The 14561-nt window shown below is 39.5% G+C and overlaps 3 protein-coding genes across 5 annotated transcripts; 1 reads left to right on the top strand and 2 right to left on the bottom strand.

The window, feature by feature from the left end:
- The first annotated feature begins 607 nt into the window (after positions 1 to 607).
- LOC6646318 (protein phosphatase methylesterase 1) lies at positions 608 to 3001 on the top strand. The gene is made up of 6 exons (XM_002069004.4): positions 608 to 803; positions 957 to 1155; positions 1240 to 1349; positions 1425 to 1736; positions 1807 to 2037; positions 2107 to 3001. The coding sequence occupies exons 1-6, from the start codon at positions 730 to 732 to the stop codon at positions 2414 to 2416; spliced, it is 1236 nt and encodes a 411-aa protein (XP_002069040.1). The 5' UTR covers positions 608 to 729; the 3' UTR covers positions 2417 to 3001.
- Positions 3002 to 3201: 200 nt separating this feature from the next.
- On the bottom strand, positions 3202 to 4431 carry LOC6646319 (UPF0193 protein EVG1 homolog). The gene is made up of 3 exons (XM_002069005.4): positions 3970 to 4431; positions 3509 to 3880; positions 3202 to 3446 (listed from the first exon to the last, which is right to left on the bottom strand). The coding sequence occupies exons 1-3, from the start codon at positions 4184 to 4186 to the stop codon at positions 3271 to 3273; spliced, it is 765 nt and encodes a 254-aa protein (XP_002069041.1). The 5' UTR covers positions 4187 to 4431; the 3' UTR covers positions 3202 to 3270.
- A 565-nt stretch (positions 4432 to 4996) lies between these two features.
- On the bottom strand, positions 4997 to 14387 carry LOC6646320 (protein Smaug). Of its 3 annotated transcripts, XM_023177999.2 has the most exons (4): positions 12833 to 13187; positions 8180 to 10919; positions 7505 to 8108; positions 4997 to 6313 (listed from the first exon to the last, which is right to left on the bottom strand). In XM_023177999.2, the coding sequence occupies exons 2-4, from the start codon at positions 10741 to 10743 to the stop codon at positions 6272 to 6274; spliced, it is 3210 nt and encodes a 1069-aa protein (XP_023033767.1). In that variant the 5' UTR covers positions 10744 to 10919; positions 12833 to 13187; the 3' UTR covers positions 4997 to 6271. The 3 variants fall into 3 exon arrangements, with proteins under 3 accessions (XP_023033767.1, XP_023033766.1, XP_023033765.1); XM_023177998.2 differs by lacking the exons at positions 4997 to 6313; positions 12833 to 13187 and adding an exon at positions 13923 to 14387 and having other exon boundaries at positions 7027 to 8108; XM_023177997.2 differs by lacking the exon at positions 4997 to 6313 and having other exon boundaries at positions 7027 to 8108; positions 12833 to 13188.
- Between the last annotated feature and the right edge of the window lie 174 nt (positions 14388 to 14561).

Raw genomic sequence — 14561 nt, forward strand, 5'->3', positions numbered from 1 at the left:
CCGTTTTGTGTAGGCTTTCCTTATCAGCACACATACAAACATACATAGACTCACTAATTAATATGTACATATGTAGGCCATGCTCATAGCATCTTCGGTCGAAATTTAATCACTTTCCTCTTGCGGATGCAACAATTTTGGAACTGAAACCAGTTATTCAATAGACAATGTATTTATTTTTAAAATGCTATACTTATGACAAAACTTAAAAACCTGTTGTCTTTTACACCATCATTTAAATACCCCTGTGCCTATAAGTTAATGACCTGCTGCACAATTTTGTATGTTTATTCAGCCGATAAGATAAGCATACATATGTAACGTGCACTTAACAAGTAACGTCTTTTATATCTTTTCAATTTGAATTGGCAATGCTGCCACTTCTTTATAAAAAAGACAATACAAATGTCTTAATTTTTTTCTATGGTCATATGATGTCGTTTTGTTTCAATGTCATATTGCAATTTATTATTTTTTTAGTGTAACTTTGTCATGAGAGTCAGTTTTTTTCTGTTTAATTTTTTACACTGCTCTATATTTACACATTAGAAAGCTACAGTCACACAGATACCGAGGCGCGTTGCCAGACTTGCCCGAATCTCAATTCAGCTTCAGGCAACACTACTATTTTTTTTTGCAGTAGGACTAAATTGCTGGGAATGGGAGAGAGTGAACCTTAGCTTTCAGGACCAGGACCAAAAACTGCAGCTGCACAGACAATCGAGCGCAATGTCAAGTTTACAACGTACAATCCTCAAGGGCAAATTGCCACCCACAATTCCAAGTGGGCGAATCGGAAGAGCGTAAGTTTTTTTTCCCCCCAATGCCAATGATGCTGTTGCTTGAAGGTGTTGATGGTGTTATAGCGGGAGGGGGGAAGGTGGAGGTGGCGTAACGTCAAGTGTCAATATCTAATTGATACACAAATGGGTTTTAATTTGCAATTACAATTACAGCGATTCCTTTAAAAAGTCACGCATACGTGACTACAAACCGGGCATGTGGAATGAATTCTTTGCTGACAAGGAGGACGTCAAGGTAGACGAGCAACGCACTTTTCGCGTCTATCGTACCAAGAAGCCCGAAAAGTCAGGCCCAGTATTGTTGTTATTGCATGGAGGAGGCTATTCGGCTCTTACCTGGGCTCACTTTTGTGTATGTAGCTGTGTGTGTGTGTTTGTGTGCGCGCGCGTCTATATCGGATTATAATTTCATTTTGCACTCTATTAAATTTTCCAGTCGGAAGTGACTCGCATGATACACTGTCAGTGTTTGTGCATCGACTTGAGGGGCCACGGAGATAGCAAAGTGGATGACGAGGACGACCTATCGGCGGATACGTTGGCCAAGTGAGTGGCATTTCCTTTGGTATTAAAGCTGTTCCCTGTTGCTAGCTTGCTCGGTATCGTTCTTCTTGCACTTAGGGATATTGGCGATTTACTTACAAAACTTTATCCGGAGGATATGCCACAAATCTACGTTGTGGGCCACTCAATGGGTGGTGCCATTGCCGTGCATTTCGCTCACATGGCTTTGGTGCCCAATCTAATTGGGATCACTGTCATCGATGTAGTTGAAGGAACGGCCATGGAGGCTTTAGCAAGCATGCAAAGCTTTTTGCGTTCGCGTCCGAAATACTTTCAGAGCATACCCAATGCCATCGAATGGTGCATACGCAGTGGACAAGTTCGTAATGTGGACAGTGCCAAGGTGTCCATGCCTGGGCAGATAATTAAGTAAGTAAATTAAGTAAATCTGATGTAGTAATGCAGATTAGATTCATCACTTTTGCTTTGTCCTGGACAGCTGTACAACGAATCAACTGGCAACGAATGACCTGCCATTGCCCGATGATGTCCTCGAGGAGGCCCACCACACTAGTATGTTCCCCAATCCATTTAGCATTTCTGAGGATGAGGAAACTGGCCAAACTGGCGATGATACTGATGCAAGTGGCGAAGGTGCAGCAGCAGCGGCTGGCAGTGCGGACTTTAAGAAACCTATCACCACCAAGGCTATGACAGATGCAGCTAAAAAGTAATCTTCAATTGAATCTCATTGTTATCTCATTTTGCATTTTTAATCTCTCACATTTCATCATTTCAGTTACACCTGGCGAATTGATCTGTCTAAGTCAGAAAAGTATTGGGTGGGATGGTTTTCTGGGCTCAGCGAGAAGTTTCTGAATTTGCGCTTGCCCAAACAGTTGCTATTGGCCAGCATTGATGGCCTTGATCGCACTTTAACGGTGGGCCAAATGCAGGGACGCTTTCAGATGCAGGTTCTAGCCCGTTGTGGTCATGCCGTCCACGAGGACCGTCCACATGAGGTTGCCGAGGTTATAAGCGGCTATTTGATACGTAATCGTTTTGCGGAGGCGGCTGGAGAATTCCGCTGCCATATGCCATCCTGTTAAATGAGCTAGCTAAAACATGAGTTATTGCAGAGGGGGGGGAAGCTGCAGGCGAAGGCGAAAGGTGGTAGACGGTTAGCACAACTAAAAAACACAAACAAAAACAGAAATGTGTCTATTTTTGAATGGAGCATTACATTTTATCTATATACAATTTGTAGTATGTAGGAGAAGCAGCAGATGATTTACATGCATACACATACATACATACATATAGCCGATATTTATATATATATATATATAAATATATATATTATACCTATTAACATACTCCCAATAATTTATTCGATAAATTTAAATTAAATCTCATGAATTTTCCAACTATTGTACTTTATGCTCATTTTGCCAAATTCTAATGAACAGAACCATGAAAAGTATTTGCGTTTTGGGCTTCTTACATTGTTAAAAATGTGTGTGTGTAATGTACCATATATGTATTAAATGTGTGCCAGATTAAGTTAAAACATTGAAACAAAAAGGCAAAAACTACAAAAATATAACAAATTCCTTGTAAACGAAATTTAATCTTTAATTATGTATGTAACAACAGCGAATAAGTTAAATAAACGCTATATTAATCAAAAGGAATACTAACTTTTTGTTCTGAATGTGCTAAATTTCACTCTAAATGCATGATGAGCTTTGATTGTGTTTGATTTCTAAATATCATTTCCAGCCTCCCACCGCAAACCATAATTTCATGACGTATAGAAAAAAGGCGTTGCATAGTTTAAGGGATATGCGAAAAAAAGAGAGAGGGAGAGAGCTTATTGTTTTAAACTCTTTGTATTTAATAATATTATTATCTTTTTTTTTGTTTAACATATGCTAACACATTAACACAAGCGTTCAATCAATTAATCGACAAAACGAAAACCGCCCTCCGACTTCATTTTCAATTTGGACTCCAAGGCCCGTATGCGATGCAAACGTTCGGCAATTTGATCACGAATCTCAGGACGATATTTCTTACCCTGGCCAAGTTCCTCCATCTCGGTCAGCCACTCGGCACGCTCATTGATCTGATCAAGCACTGAAAGGAAGATACAAAAACACTGTACGACATCCGAGAGCCTAATTGGTAATCCAACTTACATTCATTGATGATATCTTCCTCGGACACATGCTGTTCCTCACGAGGGCGACGTTGGGGTTTAATGGCCGGATCCGGTAGATGTGTGCCAGCCATTGTGAATTGTAGCTTCGCTTTGGATTTCTCATTAACCATACGATTATCGGTGGGCGGACGATAATAGCTTGAGTTATAGGCACCGCTGGCCACAATCTGGCGAAGATTCTTACGCTTGGCATTCCGAGCTCGCTCCAAAATGGCCAATGTCTCTCTATCGGGATCGTTATTGGTATTCGGACGTTGCGGCTTGGGCAATGGCAGTGGTTCACCTTTACGTAAAGTCTCATCAATTTGCTTACGCATCAACATGGACATCTTGGATTCCTTGACAAGCACTAAATAATAAATGGATAGGAAATGGGGGAGGGGAAATGTTCAACAATCTCTTCGCAGTGAAACCAATGAAGGATTTAACAAACTCTACATCGAATTAAATCAGCTGTCTCCTTGCTGTACTCCACTTTGGCGCTATGAAAGGCACCAGCTCCTCCAGGCGCAATGCGTTCACTGGGCCACATGGGCAAACGCTCCACATTATTATGGCCATTCTCCGGTTGCTGCTGCTGCTGTTGCTCAATCCCCTGCATCAGGCCATTCGACAGACTCTTCACCTGGACATTGTTATAGCGATGCCTATGCATTATTTACTCGACTTTCAATATTATAATATCTGCACAATTTTGCTTTGAAATAATATACTTTTATTTATTATTTTATTCTATTAAAGAATTTTGTGTGTGTCAGTGTTCAGTGGTCAATCCCCAGGGGTTCACTTTATTCTATTGTATGTATGAGATCGACCCGACTTTGTTGTATGCCACCAAACAACTTTGAGGGGCAATGCATGGCAACCTGCGTTGTTATGTAAATTCAATGAAAACTTTGACATAATCTTGGTTTGTTGTTTTTGTTTTAATTATTATTTTCCATTTTTATGTGGGTTTTGTTCGATTGTTGAAATTATTTATTTTAAATAAATATATATTTAAATGTATTGTAATTGTGTGTTGGTTGTGGTGTGTGTGTGTGTGTGTGTGTGTGTGTGTGTATGATCTATATGTGTATGTAGGTACACGCTTGGTTTATGCTCACATTTGATAAATTGTTGTTACATTTATTATTTAACTGACTGACTGACTGACTCTATATATGCTCATTTTTCTCCTTTTTAATACATACATAGTTGAACTTTAATTTTTGTTTTTTTTTTTTTTGAACTCGCTATAGTAATTTACAATTATGTTTATTGTTTGGTTGCAGCAACTGCAACTCTTTTGCTTATTTTGTTGCTGATATATTTAGTTTTTTGGTTACTGCAATTACATACTTAAATATGTTTGTGTGTGTGTGTGTGTGTGTGTGTTAACAAAACCAAATGAAAAAAAAAAAAGAAAGGCTTACGACCATAGTACAAAAACGGAACTGAACAAAATTAGCTCTTATAGACACATTTCGTTCCATCATTTCATATACAATTTAATAATATATATATATATCATCATTTTCATCATAAATTAAGCTAAACATTTGCTTTAATCTTCTTAATTGGTAATTATTATGAATATTTTTTGGCTGTTTTTCCAATTTTCCCAACTCATATTTTCAGCTTTGCCCGTCGATAAATTGAAACAAATACATATATAAATATATACCTATATATAAATTGCATTTTAAAAAAGAAAACAATTAATTATATACATACATACATCTCTATAATGTGTATATACAGGATAGACCAAATTTCTGGGTTGGTTTGATTTCTTTGACTGTGTCTTAGTTTTTGTTAATTATTAGAAATCGTTTAAACCACCATTACAAAGTAATCTATCTTCGATGTTCCCTGAAATTAATTTAATCCGATATTACATTTGGTCTTTACCTATATATACAAGAAATAAAGATACAGATATATATAAAAACATATATTTGTGTTTAGCATAATATATAAAACAACATAATCTATTGGCTTGCCATTTTACATGTTAAAACAATTGACTAACGCGAAAAATTAAACATTTATAATCAATTTACAATCATAGACAATAATCGTATATAATACATATATATACGCATACATCATACGATATATTGGTTGCCTGATAGTACATGGGATTTCGGCTTCCGTTTGTTTCTTTTACAAAATACAATATGTAGATCCGATTCTCTTCAACATAAACATTGAAACGTTCTCATTTATTATTTATAGTTTTTTTGTTTTTTGTTTGTTTTCTTTTGTGTTTTTAACGTTTATCTTTTGTTTTACGTTTTACAATTTTCTTGTGTTTTTGTTGTTGTTTTTTTCAGCAATTATGTTCCGATAAATTTAAAATAAATTATGTGTATGTGTTGGTGTATATATATAAACATATTCTTCTCATCTAGTTCTAATGCCATCTTCTTCCATTCCACTCCTTTCAGCAAGCAAAGTTTGATTCGCACATAGATTTTCCCTCCCACAACATCTTATCCATCCAGTTATCTACTCTTTCTGCTAGCGGTTTTAATAAGATTTTAGTTAATTTCTTGTTAATAATTTTTTGTGTTTTTTCCATTTTTTTTTAAGTTGCGAAAAGTAATCTTAGTCAGTCTCATGGTCACGATGCAGAGTTCATTATATATCAATTTTGTTTTTCACTATATAAACGATCTATATTTTTTCTTTTTTTTAGTGTTGCTTTTGTTGTAATCGTCGTCGTCGTTTTTCTTCATCTTGGCGTCGAATTTTTTTAAAATAATGTAAAATGTTGATCAAATTTGGCCAAATTTTCCTATATAGAAAGAAGGTTATATTGTGTTGTAGTGTATATGTGTGTGTGTGTGTGTGTGTGTGTGTGTGTGTGTGTGTGTATATGTGAGTGTTAGTTGAACTACAAATGGCGACAACATTTACAAAATAAACTTAAACTTTAAATAACATTGGCTCAACTGGCTGAATTCTGACCAGATTTTTTTTTGTGGTAGAAGGAAATGAGGAAAAAAAAAGGTTCATTGGAATCAGGAGTAGCTAAAGATCTGTCAGTTTAACGGCCAGCCGTTGTCAGCCAGTTTAGCTCTTACCATATACACAAAATAAAAAAAAAAAAAAACATTTAAATTAATCTTTACACATTTAAACAAACTTAAACGAGAATCGCTCTGAATTTCAATTTGTAATTCATGACGTATGAACATACATTCGATAGGCAACGGAAAACCGATTTCACAATTACAAAATTAGGATGATTGAATATTATCACAATATAACGATATTCTGTTAAATATGTATGCACGGGGCATTAACTTATTTTTAGTCTATATCGGTCTTATCATCGGACAAAAAGTATTAAAACTTACAAATTGAAAGTACAGAGCGAAATTCCGATTTTGTTAGTTTTTGTTTCCACCTCAGATCGAGAGGAGGTTATTTTTAGGGGGCAGAGGAACGACATAAAGGCTACAATACAAACACAAATAAAAAGAAACAGGGTGGAAAGGGTAGGAATTATTAAACTAAACATATATTTCTAAATCGATCTCTGCTGGCAGCCAATGCACAAAAATTCAAACCGAGAACCAAAAATCTTTTGGTTTTTGTTTTTCGTTTAGTTCATTGCTTGTTCAGTCATTTGACGGCAGAGCGTCTCCAGCTGCTCCAAACTCTTGTAATCATTCATTTTGTATTCATGGGCCGCTGTTGACATGCCTAAATTAATATTGTTACTGGGCTGGCAGAGATTGTTGATGCATGCAACACCGCCGCTTCCGTTGCTACCTCCATTACCACCACCACCACCGACACCGACACCGACACCTGGACAGAGGCAGCTACCATTGCCGACAGCAGCGGCAGCCGCGGCCAGCAATTGCAATTGCTGTTGATTAATTAAATTGTTGTTCAACACATTGTTGTTATTGTTGTTAATTAGAATCTGTGGCGGAGACGGCTGATCATTGGGATCCTGTTGCTGACTATTACTAACCATCACCACGGCGGCCATGGTCTTCTTTGGTTGCGATTCAGCACTGACTCCACCTCCTCCTCCCCCACTGCCACCACCACTTAGGCCATTAAGACTAGGTTTGCGTTGATGACTTCTGTCCATGAGTAGGGAGTTGCTGCTGTCATTGGGGCTATTATTGGTCAGGACACCCTGACCAGGCTTAAAGATCAGCTGTTGAGGCTGCTGAGGACCACCAGCCACCACAATGAGATTGTTTAGCGAACGACGATGAGCCTGTGGCGGTGTGTGTTGGGGTAATGCTGGGAAATGGTTATGCTGCTGCATCATTTGCTGCATCTGCTGGACATGATGATGCGGCTTATTGGCCTGTGGAGGCGGTTGTTGCTGCTGGAAGCTGGGGTAAGAAGAGCTTTTGTACTGCGGCTGATGCGGCGGTCCTCCGTAGCCGTTATTGTAGTCAAACTGTTGCTGCTGCTGCTGTTGCTGTTGCTGCTGATGAGGAGGCGGCGGCTGCTGTAGACAGCTCAACGAGAAATTCAGCATATCATTGGAGTTCTTACGATGATTGATGCGATCGTTGCTGCCATTCTTTGGGTCACATTTACGACTTTTGCCATTCCACCTTAGGGCGAAGATTTCAGAAGTATATAATTACAATCTTTTATTTTAAATCAATTTAATTTATTCTCTTACCTGGGCTTATTAATATTGCCGCCACCTGTGGCTCCTCCGGTGGTTTTCACATGATGCAGCTTGGGGACCATCGACATCTTTAGCTTGGATAGTTTGAATTTAAGTTCCTTCAGCTGATTGGCCTGATTCATGAATGCTTCATTGTGTATGGTGCGATCAAGTATCCACATAAAGACGCCCAAGGTATCATCGTCCTGGACACAGTACGGATCCTGTTGCAAGGCATTGCTAACCAAGTTAATAACCTTTAGGAAACGCAACGCAATGTTCTCCTCTGGTGGACCAATTGCCTCCAAAGGTTTCATCGGTGTCAATACAATGTTGGTCAATTCCTCGACTGCCGTGCTGAGCTTCATCTGTCCTGTATGCAAATCCTGCTCCACTTTACCAAGAATGTGATCACGCTCCTTGAGTTTCTCAATGCATAGGGCCAACTTGTGGGAGGCACCTTTGGTCACACCAACGCTCTGTAGAAAATCCTCGGTTATCTGCAGCATCTCCTCGTAAGTCATGTTCTTAAAGAGTTCAATGTATTTGTGGAGACGGAGTGACTTTAGCCACAGACCAATGCCGGACATACCCACATTACGAGTCTGGAATTTGATGTAGCTCGGCTTGAACTCATCCAGACGTGTATCGGAGCCACTATTGGCCAAAGCTCCGCGCTGATGCTCAATGGAGAGGGAGAAACTTCTTGGCTTGTTGGCAAACTGAGCCAGATTTTCGGTGGAATTGGAGCAATTGTCATTCACAGTGATCACCGAGGAATTCGATGATGATGAGCAGCTGGATATGGTCTGGGTGGTCAAGCTATTCGACCGACGCGTCTTTAGAGCTGCGATTTTGCTATCCAAGCTCCAGCGGTTGACGTCACCAAACTGATCCCCAGAGCCAGCACCACCACCCGCATGACCCATCAGTATGGATGCATAATGGGGATGTGGGTGGGGATTGTGGCTAGCTGAATTTGAAGGCGGTGGCTGCAAAAGCTGTGTAGAAGAAAGCGCGGGCACAGCAGCAGCCGCCACAGCAGCTGCCTGCAAATGATCGATGAGTATGTCTATGTCGACTATATCCCCACTGACCTGCTGCTGCTGTTGCTGGGGCGGACACAGATGGCTCGTATTGGTGTTGGTAACGCCGCCGCCGCCGGCACCGCTGACATTGCTGCTGCTGCTGCCAACTTCATTTAGTGGTTCAAAGTCGAGGATTTCCGTGCCATTCTTACTGAATGATGTGTCATGGTCATCGCTTCCACTCAGACCTAATATGGAGCCGGCCGCTGCTCCTGCCACAACGCCATTGACCAGCGAGGAGCTACTTTCCAGTGACAAGCCTAAGCTATTCTGACTAGAACCTAATTCGTTCAGGGTAATACCATTTAAATTATCACAGAGTGGATTGATCGATCCGTTGGAGTTTGAGCCCCGCCAATCGCCGCCGGACGTGAGTTTGTGTTGTTGTTGCTGCTGCTGCTGTTGTTGGAGTTTAGTTGGCGGGGCTATTGTCTGCCAGTCACTGCTCCTGCCATTTCCATGCGAAGAGGAGGCCAATGATGAGCATGAGGCTGCCGACAAAAGACTTGCTGCCGAGGAGCTTCCCCTCTGCACAACCTGCGGCGCTGGCGATGGCTGTAGAAAGTAACTACAATTCGTAATGCCAGCCGCAGCTGCCTGAATATGATCCTCCAAATGGCGCAGCCAAACATTTAGCGAGCGTCGATCTTCGCTGCTAATGGCCGGATGAATGAGTAGGTAAGAGAATATCTGTTGAACCAATTCGGTGGGCACAATCTGTTGCATGGTGTCCTTGACAGCCACCGGGATTAGGGTCAGATAACTGAGTTTCGCCTCATCATTGCCTGGCTTGAGCAATGGCAGCATATTCAGAACCTCATGCAATATATCCTCTTTGCGGGCATACAATTTCCGCTCGTCACATTGCGCTGTTGTAGTTATCTGGAAATCACTGCCATAGCATGGCATCGAATCTTTGTCCGATGAAGACGACGACATTACATCCAGGACATCGCATGGCTGAAATGTTTTATAAGCATTCAATAGATTCTGCAAATATGCCGGATTATTCGCATTGATGTCAATGACCACACTGCTTAGATTTGTCTGCGAGGTACCCAGATTCTGTGTCAAATTATTATCAATGGAATACTGGAGAAACTTGAGACTGGGATATCTCAGACGCTTGAGCAGGGCGCACATGACAACTGTGCGTTCGCAATCGTTCCACTTCTCAAAGAGATTGGTCACTGTGGTCACTTGCTCGCAAAACAGAGCATTTGTCGGTTGTGATTGAAGATTGGAGGAATTAGATGTTGTAGATGTAGGATCATTAGTGGGTAATTTAGTGGCCGCTACCATTGAGGTCATGACTGCTGTTGATGCGGCACTTGTCGTTGTTGCTGTTACTGTTGCTATTGTTGGCTCCTTTTTATGTGATGTATGCATTTCGTTTAATGGATAATTAGAGGAGCTGGCGCTGAGGCTACTGTTGCTGCTGCTGCCACTGGAGGGCAGAGCGTTGTCTATACCAGTGCTGTACTTCATGTCGTTGCTTGCTTTTAGTTTTAGTTTTTTTGGGATTATGTATATTTATATATATATATATATATATGTAACTATATATAATTAATAGTTTGCTGTAACTATTTGTTGCTCTTCTTTGTGGTTGTTTTATAATTTATTTTATGAGGATTCACCTCCCGTTCGTTTTGGTTGAGTTTCTGCAAATATAAAATAAAGAAAACATTTATATTAAATTAAGTCAATTTCATTAACTGGATATCCTCAATGGTAGAAGCGATAGAGAAGGCCAGGCAAAGGCTTGCAGGGCGATTGCAAAATCAAGATGAAAGGAGTTTCCCTCTGCTGTGGAATCGTGTCACGTGATAATCCCCCCCTCCATCATCATCATCACCATCATTATTATCATAAATCACAAATTTCACCAAGAATTTGTCGCCATTTGTTCATTTGTTACTCACTGCCTCTGCTGCTGGGGTGATAATAAACGTCCAATGCGTATCACACACGCACACACACACACAAACAACATTCAAAAGTTAATCAAATCAATTTTGTTTTTTCTTTTTGTTGCTAATTTATTAAATTTACAATCCCAGCAGTAGTAGCAACAACAACAACAATTTGCAATTGCCAGATGAAAATTAGCATTGGCATGGTCCGCTGATGTTGATCTTGTTGTTGGAGACTCAAAACTGATGAGAACTGATGGAACTGGGGAATCTCAGGGGTCTGAAATTTGATTTGGATTTGGGCTTTGTGGCTTTCTGCCTTCCACTGCTTGACTCTGGCTCTCTTCTTATCAGAAAAGTAAATAAATAACAAATATGTATACATATATATAACACCTTCGACTGGTACGAACGAGCCTTTTGGCGTTGATTTGATGGCGTGAGTGACGCTGCCAGCCCGTCAGATCCCATATAGACGATAAATCAATAAACAATTGTGTTGTTAGGCATATATACATAAGTAGAAGTATTGTGTTGTACATATACATATATACATGCATACATACATATGAGGTATATGTACATGTACATATGTATGTTATATACATAAATACATATCTATGTATATACATACATATGTATGTATTTGCTAGTTGTATGAAATTTAGTAATAACAAGAAAATTTATTAAATTTTTATCTTTCTAAGAGCACGAGACTTTGGATTTAACTTAAGCCTGATTTAAGATCTGAGTTAATATTTTAATACAAAAACAGGTGTTTTCTTGAAGGGCGTTTCAATACTAGAAATAAAATTCCATTTGAACATAGATTGATTTTAAATATTATTGATTTCTGTTTCTGATTATTGCGACAAAATTTCCTCAAGAAAATTTTCAACCTAATTCAAAAATATGAGGTTCAAAATGGAGATTGATTTTGGGTTAAAAAAATGACTAGAAGTTTGGTTAGGTTTTGTAATTGGCGCTTTTCATTTTGTAATTTCCATTGCTATATGTATGTGGTTCATAGTTGTGTGTGTGTGTGTCTGTGTGCTCAATTCGAAGCTTGTTTCTTTCTTGTTATTGCTTTTGCGACTTTCTTCGATATTTTTTTTTCTTTTTTCATCATCTACTGTTATAATTTTTAAAGCTCGCCAAAGCGCTCTCAATATTGCAGTGTATGTGTGTTTGTACGGGTGTGTTAGTAAGCATTAAAACATAACGGGCCTTAATTACTGTTGAGGAATTTTACTGATTTACGGATTCACTAATACATTTTTGTTTAATTGTTAAAGGCTAACACCAACACCAACACGCACACACACACATAAGCATAGCAGATGTTCGACTCACACAGTTAAACGGTTACTTGAAATAAAAACTAAGAAAATTTTCAACTTTCGACTCCTGAGTAACGGTATTCAAGCACTTGGTAAAATGGGTCATGATGATGATGTAGGGGTAGGCTTTTGAGGTTATGTCTAAATCTATTCTGATCGACGTTAGTGTATATTTTTTAAATTCCTTTTTATCAATTTAACCGGCTTCTCAGCCATTTCCGATTTTATATATGTATGTATTTAATAATAGCTGTCGAATTGGCTGGTTGGCTGGCTGCCTGGCGCAGACATTCGTCAAAGTTCAATAACTGGGGGACTCACACACAAAAATTAGGGACGACGATGATCGGGGCGGACGTTGTGTTGGGCCTCCGTTGTTGTTTTTGTTGTTATTTTATTCGTTGACTTCTTCAGCAGCCGCGATTGTCTGAGTTTGGCATGTTTTTGTTTAATTCTTATTTTTTTTTATTTCGCGCTGGCACAATATAAATTTGATTATCTTTAGTTTAAATAAATACACAACATATTATGGCACACACTGGGGCAACAAGAGGAAGAGGGTGGTGCAAAAGAATATACGAACGAACGAATCTCTATTCTATTAAAACGATTGGTATAAAACTGCAAGCAAGCAAACGCACGCCAGGCCAGGCACAGGCATACTGGGTAGGAGGATGATGATGGCGAATGATTTGGCGCTGGCGTCAGCAGAAAGCAAAAATGGTGGGAGCTTGCACAAAAAGAAAACATAAAGGAAACACATGAAAAAAATGAAGGGAAAGAAGAAATTAAGGAGAGTAAAACGGGAAGAAACGGAGCAATGATGAGAGCGCGCGCCTTTTTTTCTTCACAGTCGGATGCTACACTGGGGGAAGACCTTGTGTGTGTGTGTCTGTCTGCCACACAGCGGAATGCACATAAGGCAAAAATTGCGGCAAATTACATGAGAAAGAGAGAGAGTGAAAAAGAGAGGGAACGGAGACATGAGCAGATTACAAGGCAGTAGACTCTACTGAGTAGACTGAAATTTAGCTCTTCCTCTTCTTGCTATTATTCGCCATCGCCATCGATGCACACACACAGACAACACATACACACACACACACAACACAGTCACTATCACAATTGTTTTCATTTGCAATCACTTTCCGTTCCGTTTTCGTTGTTCTTGTTGCTGCTACTGCTGTTAGATGGGCAGTGAGAATGTGGGGGACGGAGGAATGTTTGTTGTTTTCACCATAAACACTTACGAAGAGAGAGCGAGAAAGAGAGAATAGGAGAAAGAGACACACACGCCACTCGGCCCCCAAAAATCACGCCCCACCCACACCTGTCCCCATCCGCCTTACCGCGCCATCTCTACTGGGGTCACCACTGCGCTTGTGCCAAAATCGTTCTATTTTTCAATTACCTTTTGCTTTCTATTCGCCTGCTGCTGGTGCTGCTGCAAACCTTGAAATTATTTTCTGTTGCAATTCACAGTTTTGATTGCCGAACACGAAATTCGAGCATATTTCGCTAATTTGATATGCTATCAGAGCACACATTTATTGAATTTATAATTTTCACCTTTGCCAGATATATGTATTTGTCTGCGTGCGTATGTATATATGTCTGACTGTATTATTCATGAGCACTTTTTTCAGCTTGCCTTTTTTTGTTGTTTTTGCTAAATCATACTAAATTTGCTCTTTTTTTGGGCCAGACATTTCAATCTTTTTTGGGCGTAGACACAATACATATTCACTCTGGCTGCGGTGCACTCGACTGGGTCATTTTTTTGTTATGCTTTTAGGCAATCTATGCGCATTTCACTTTATATTTTCAGCAACTAAATTAACTATTCATTTTTGTAATTTCACGCGACGAACGTTGGAAATGCCAAATAGACCACTAACATTTTTCGACGCTGGTCACACTCGATAACGCGAGCTATCGGTGAGCTATCTCAATTTTCTATCGAAAAAGGTCGTTAAATTTGAAAACAATTTTTTAAGAAAAGTTAAACAATTATAGATCAGACATTCCAAATTAGATTAGTATATGTCGT

This window comes from Drosophila willistoni (assembly GCF_018902025.1).
Source record: "Drosophila willistoni isolate 14030-0811.24 chromosome XR unlocalized genomic scaffold, UCI_dwil_1.1 Seg143, whole genome shotgun sequence".
Lineage (NCBI taxonomy): Eukaryota > Metazoa > Arthropoda > Insecta > Diptera > Drosophilidae > Drosophila > Drosophila willistoni.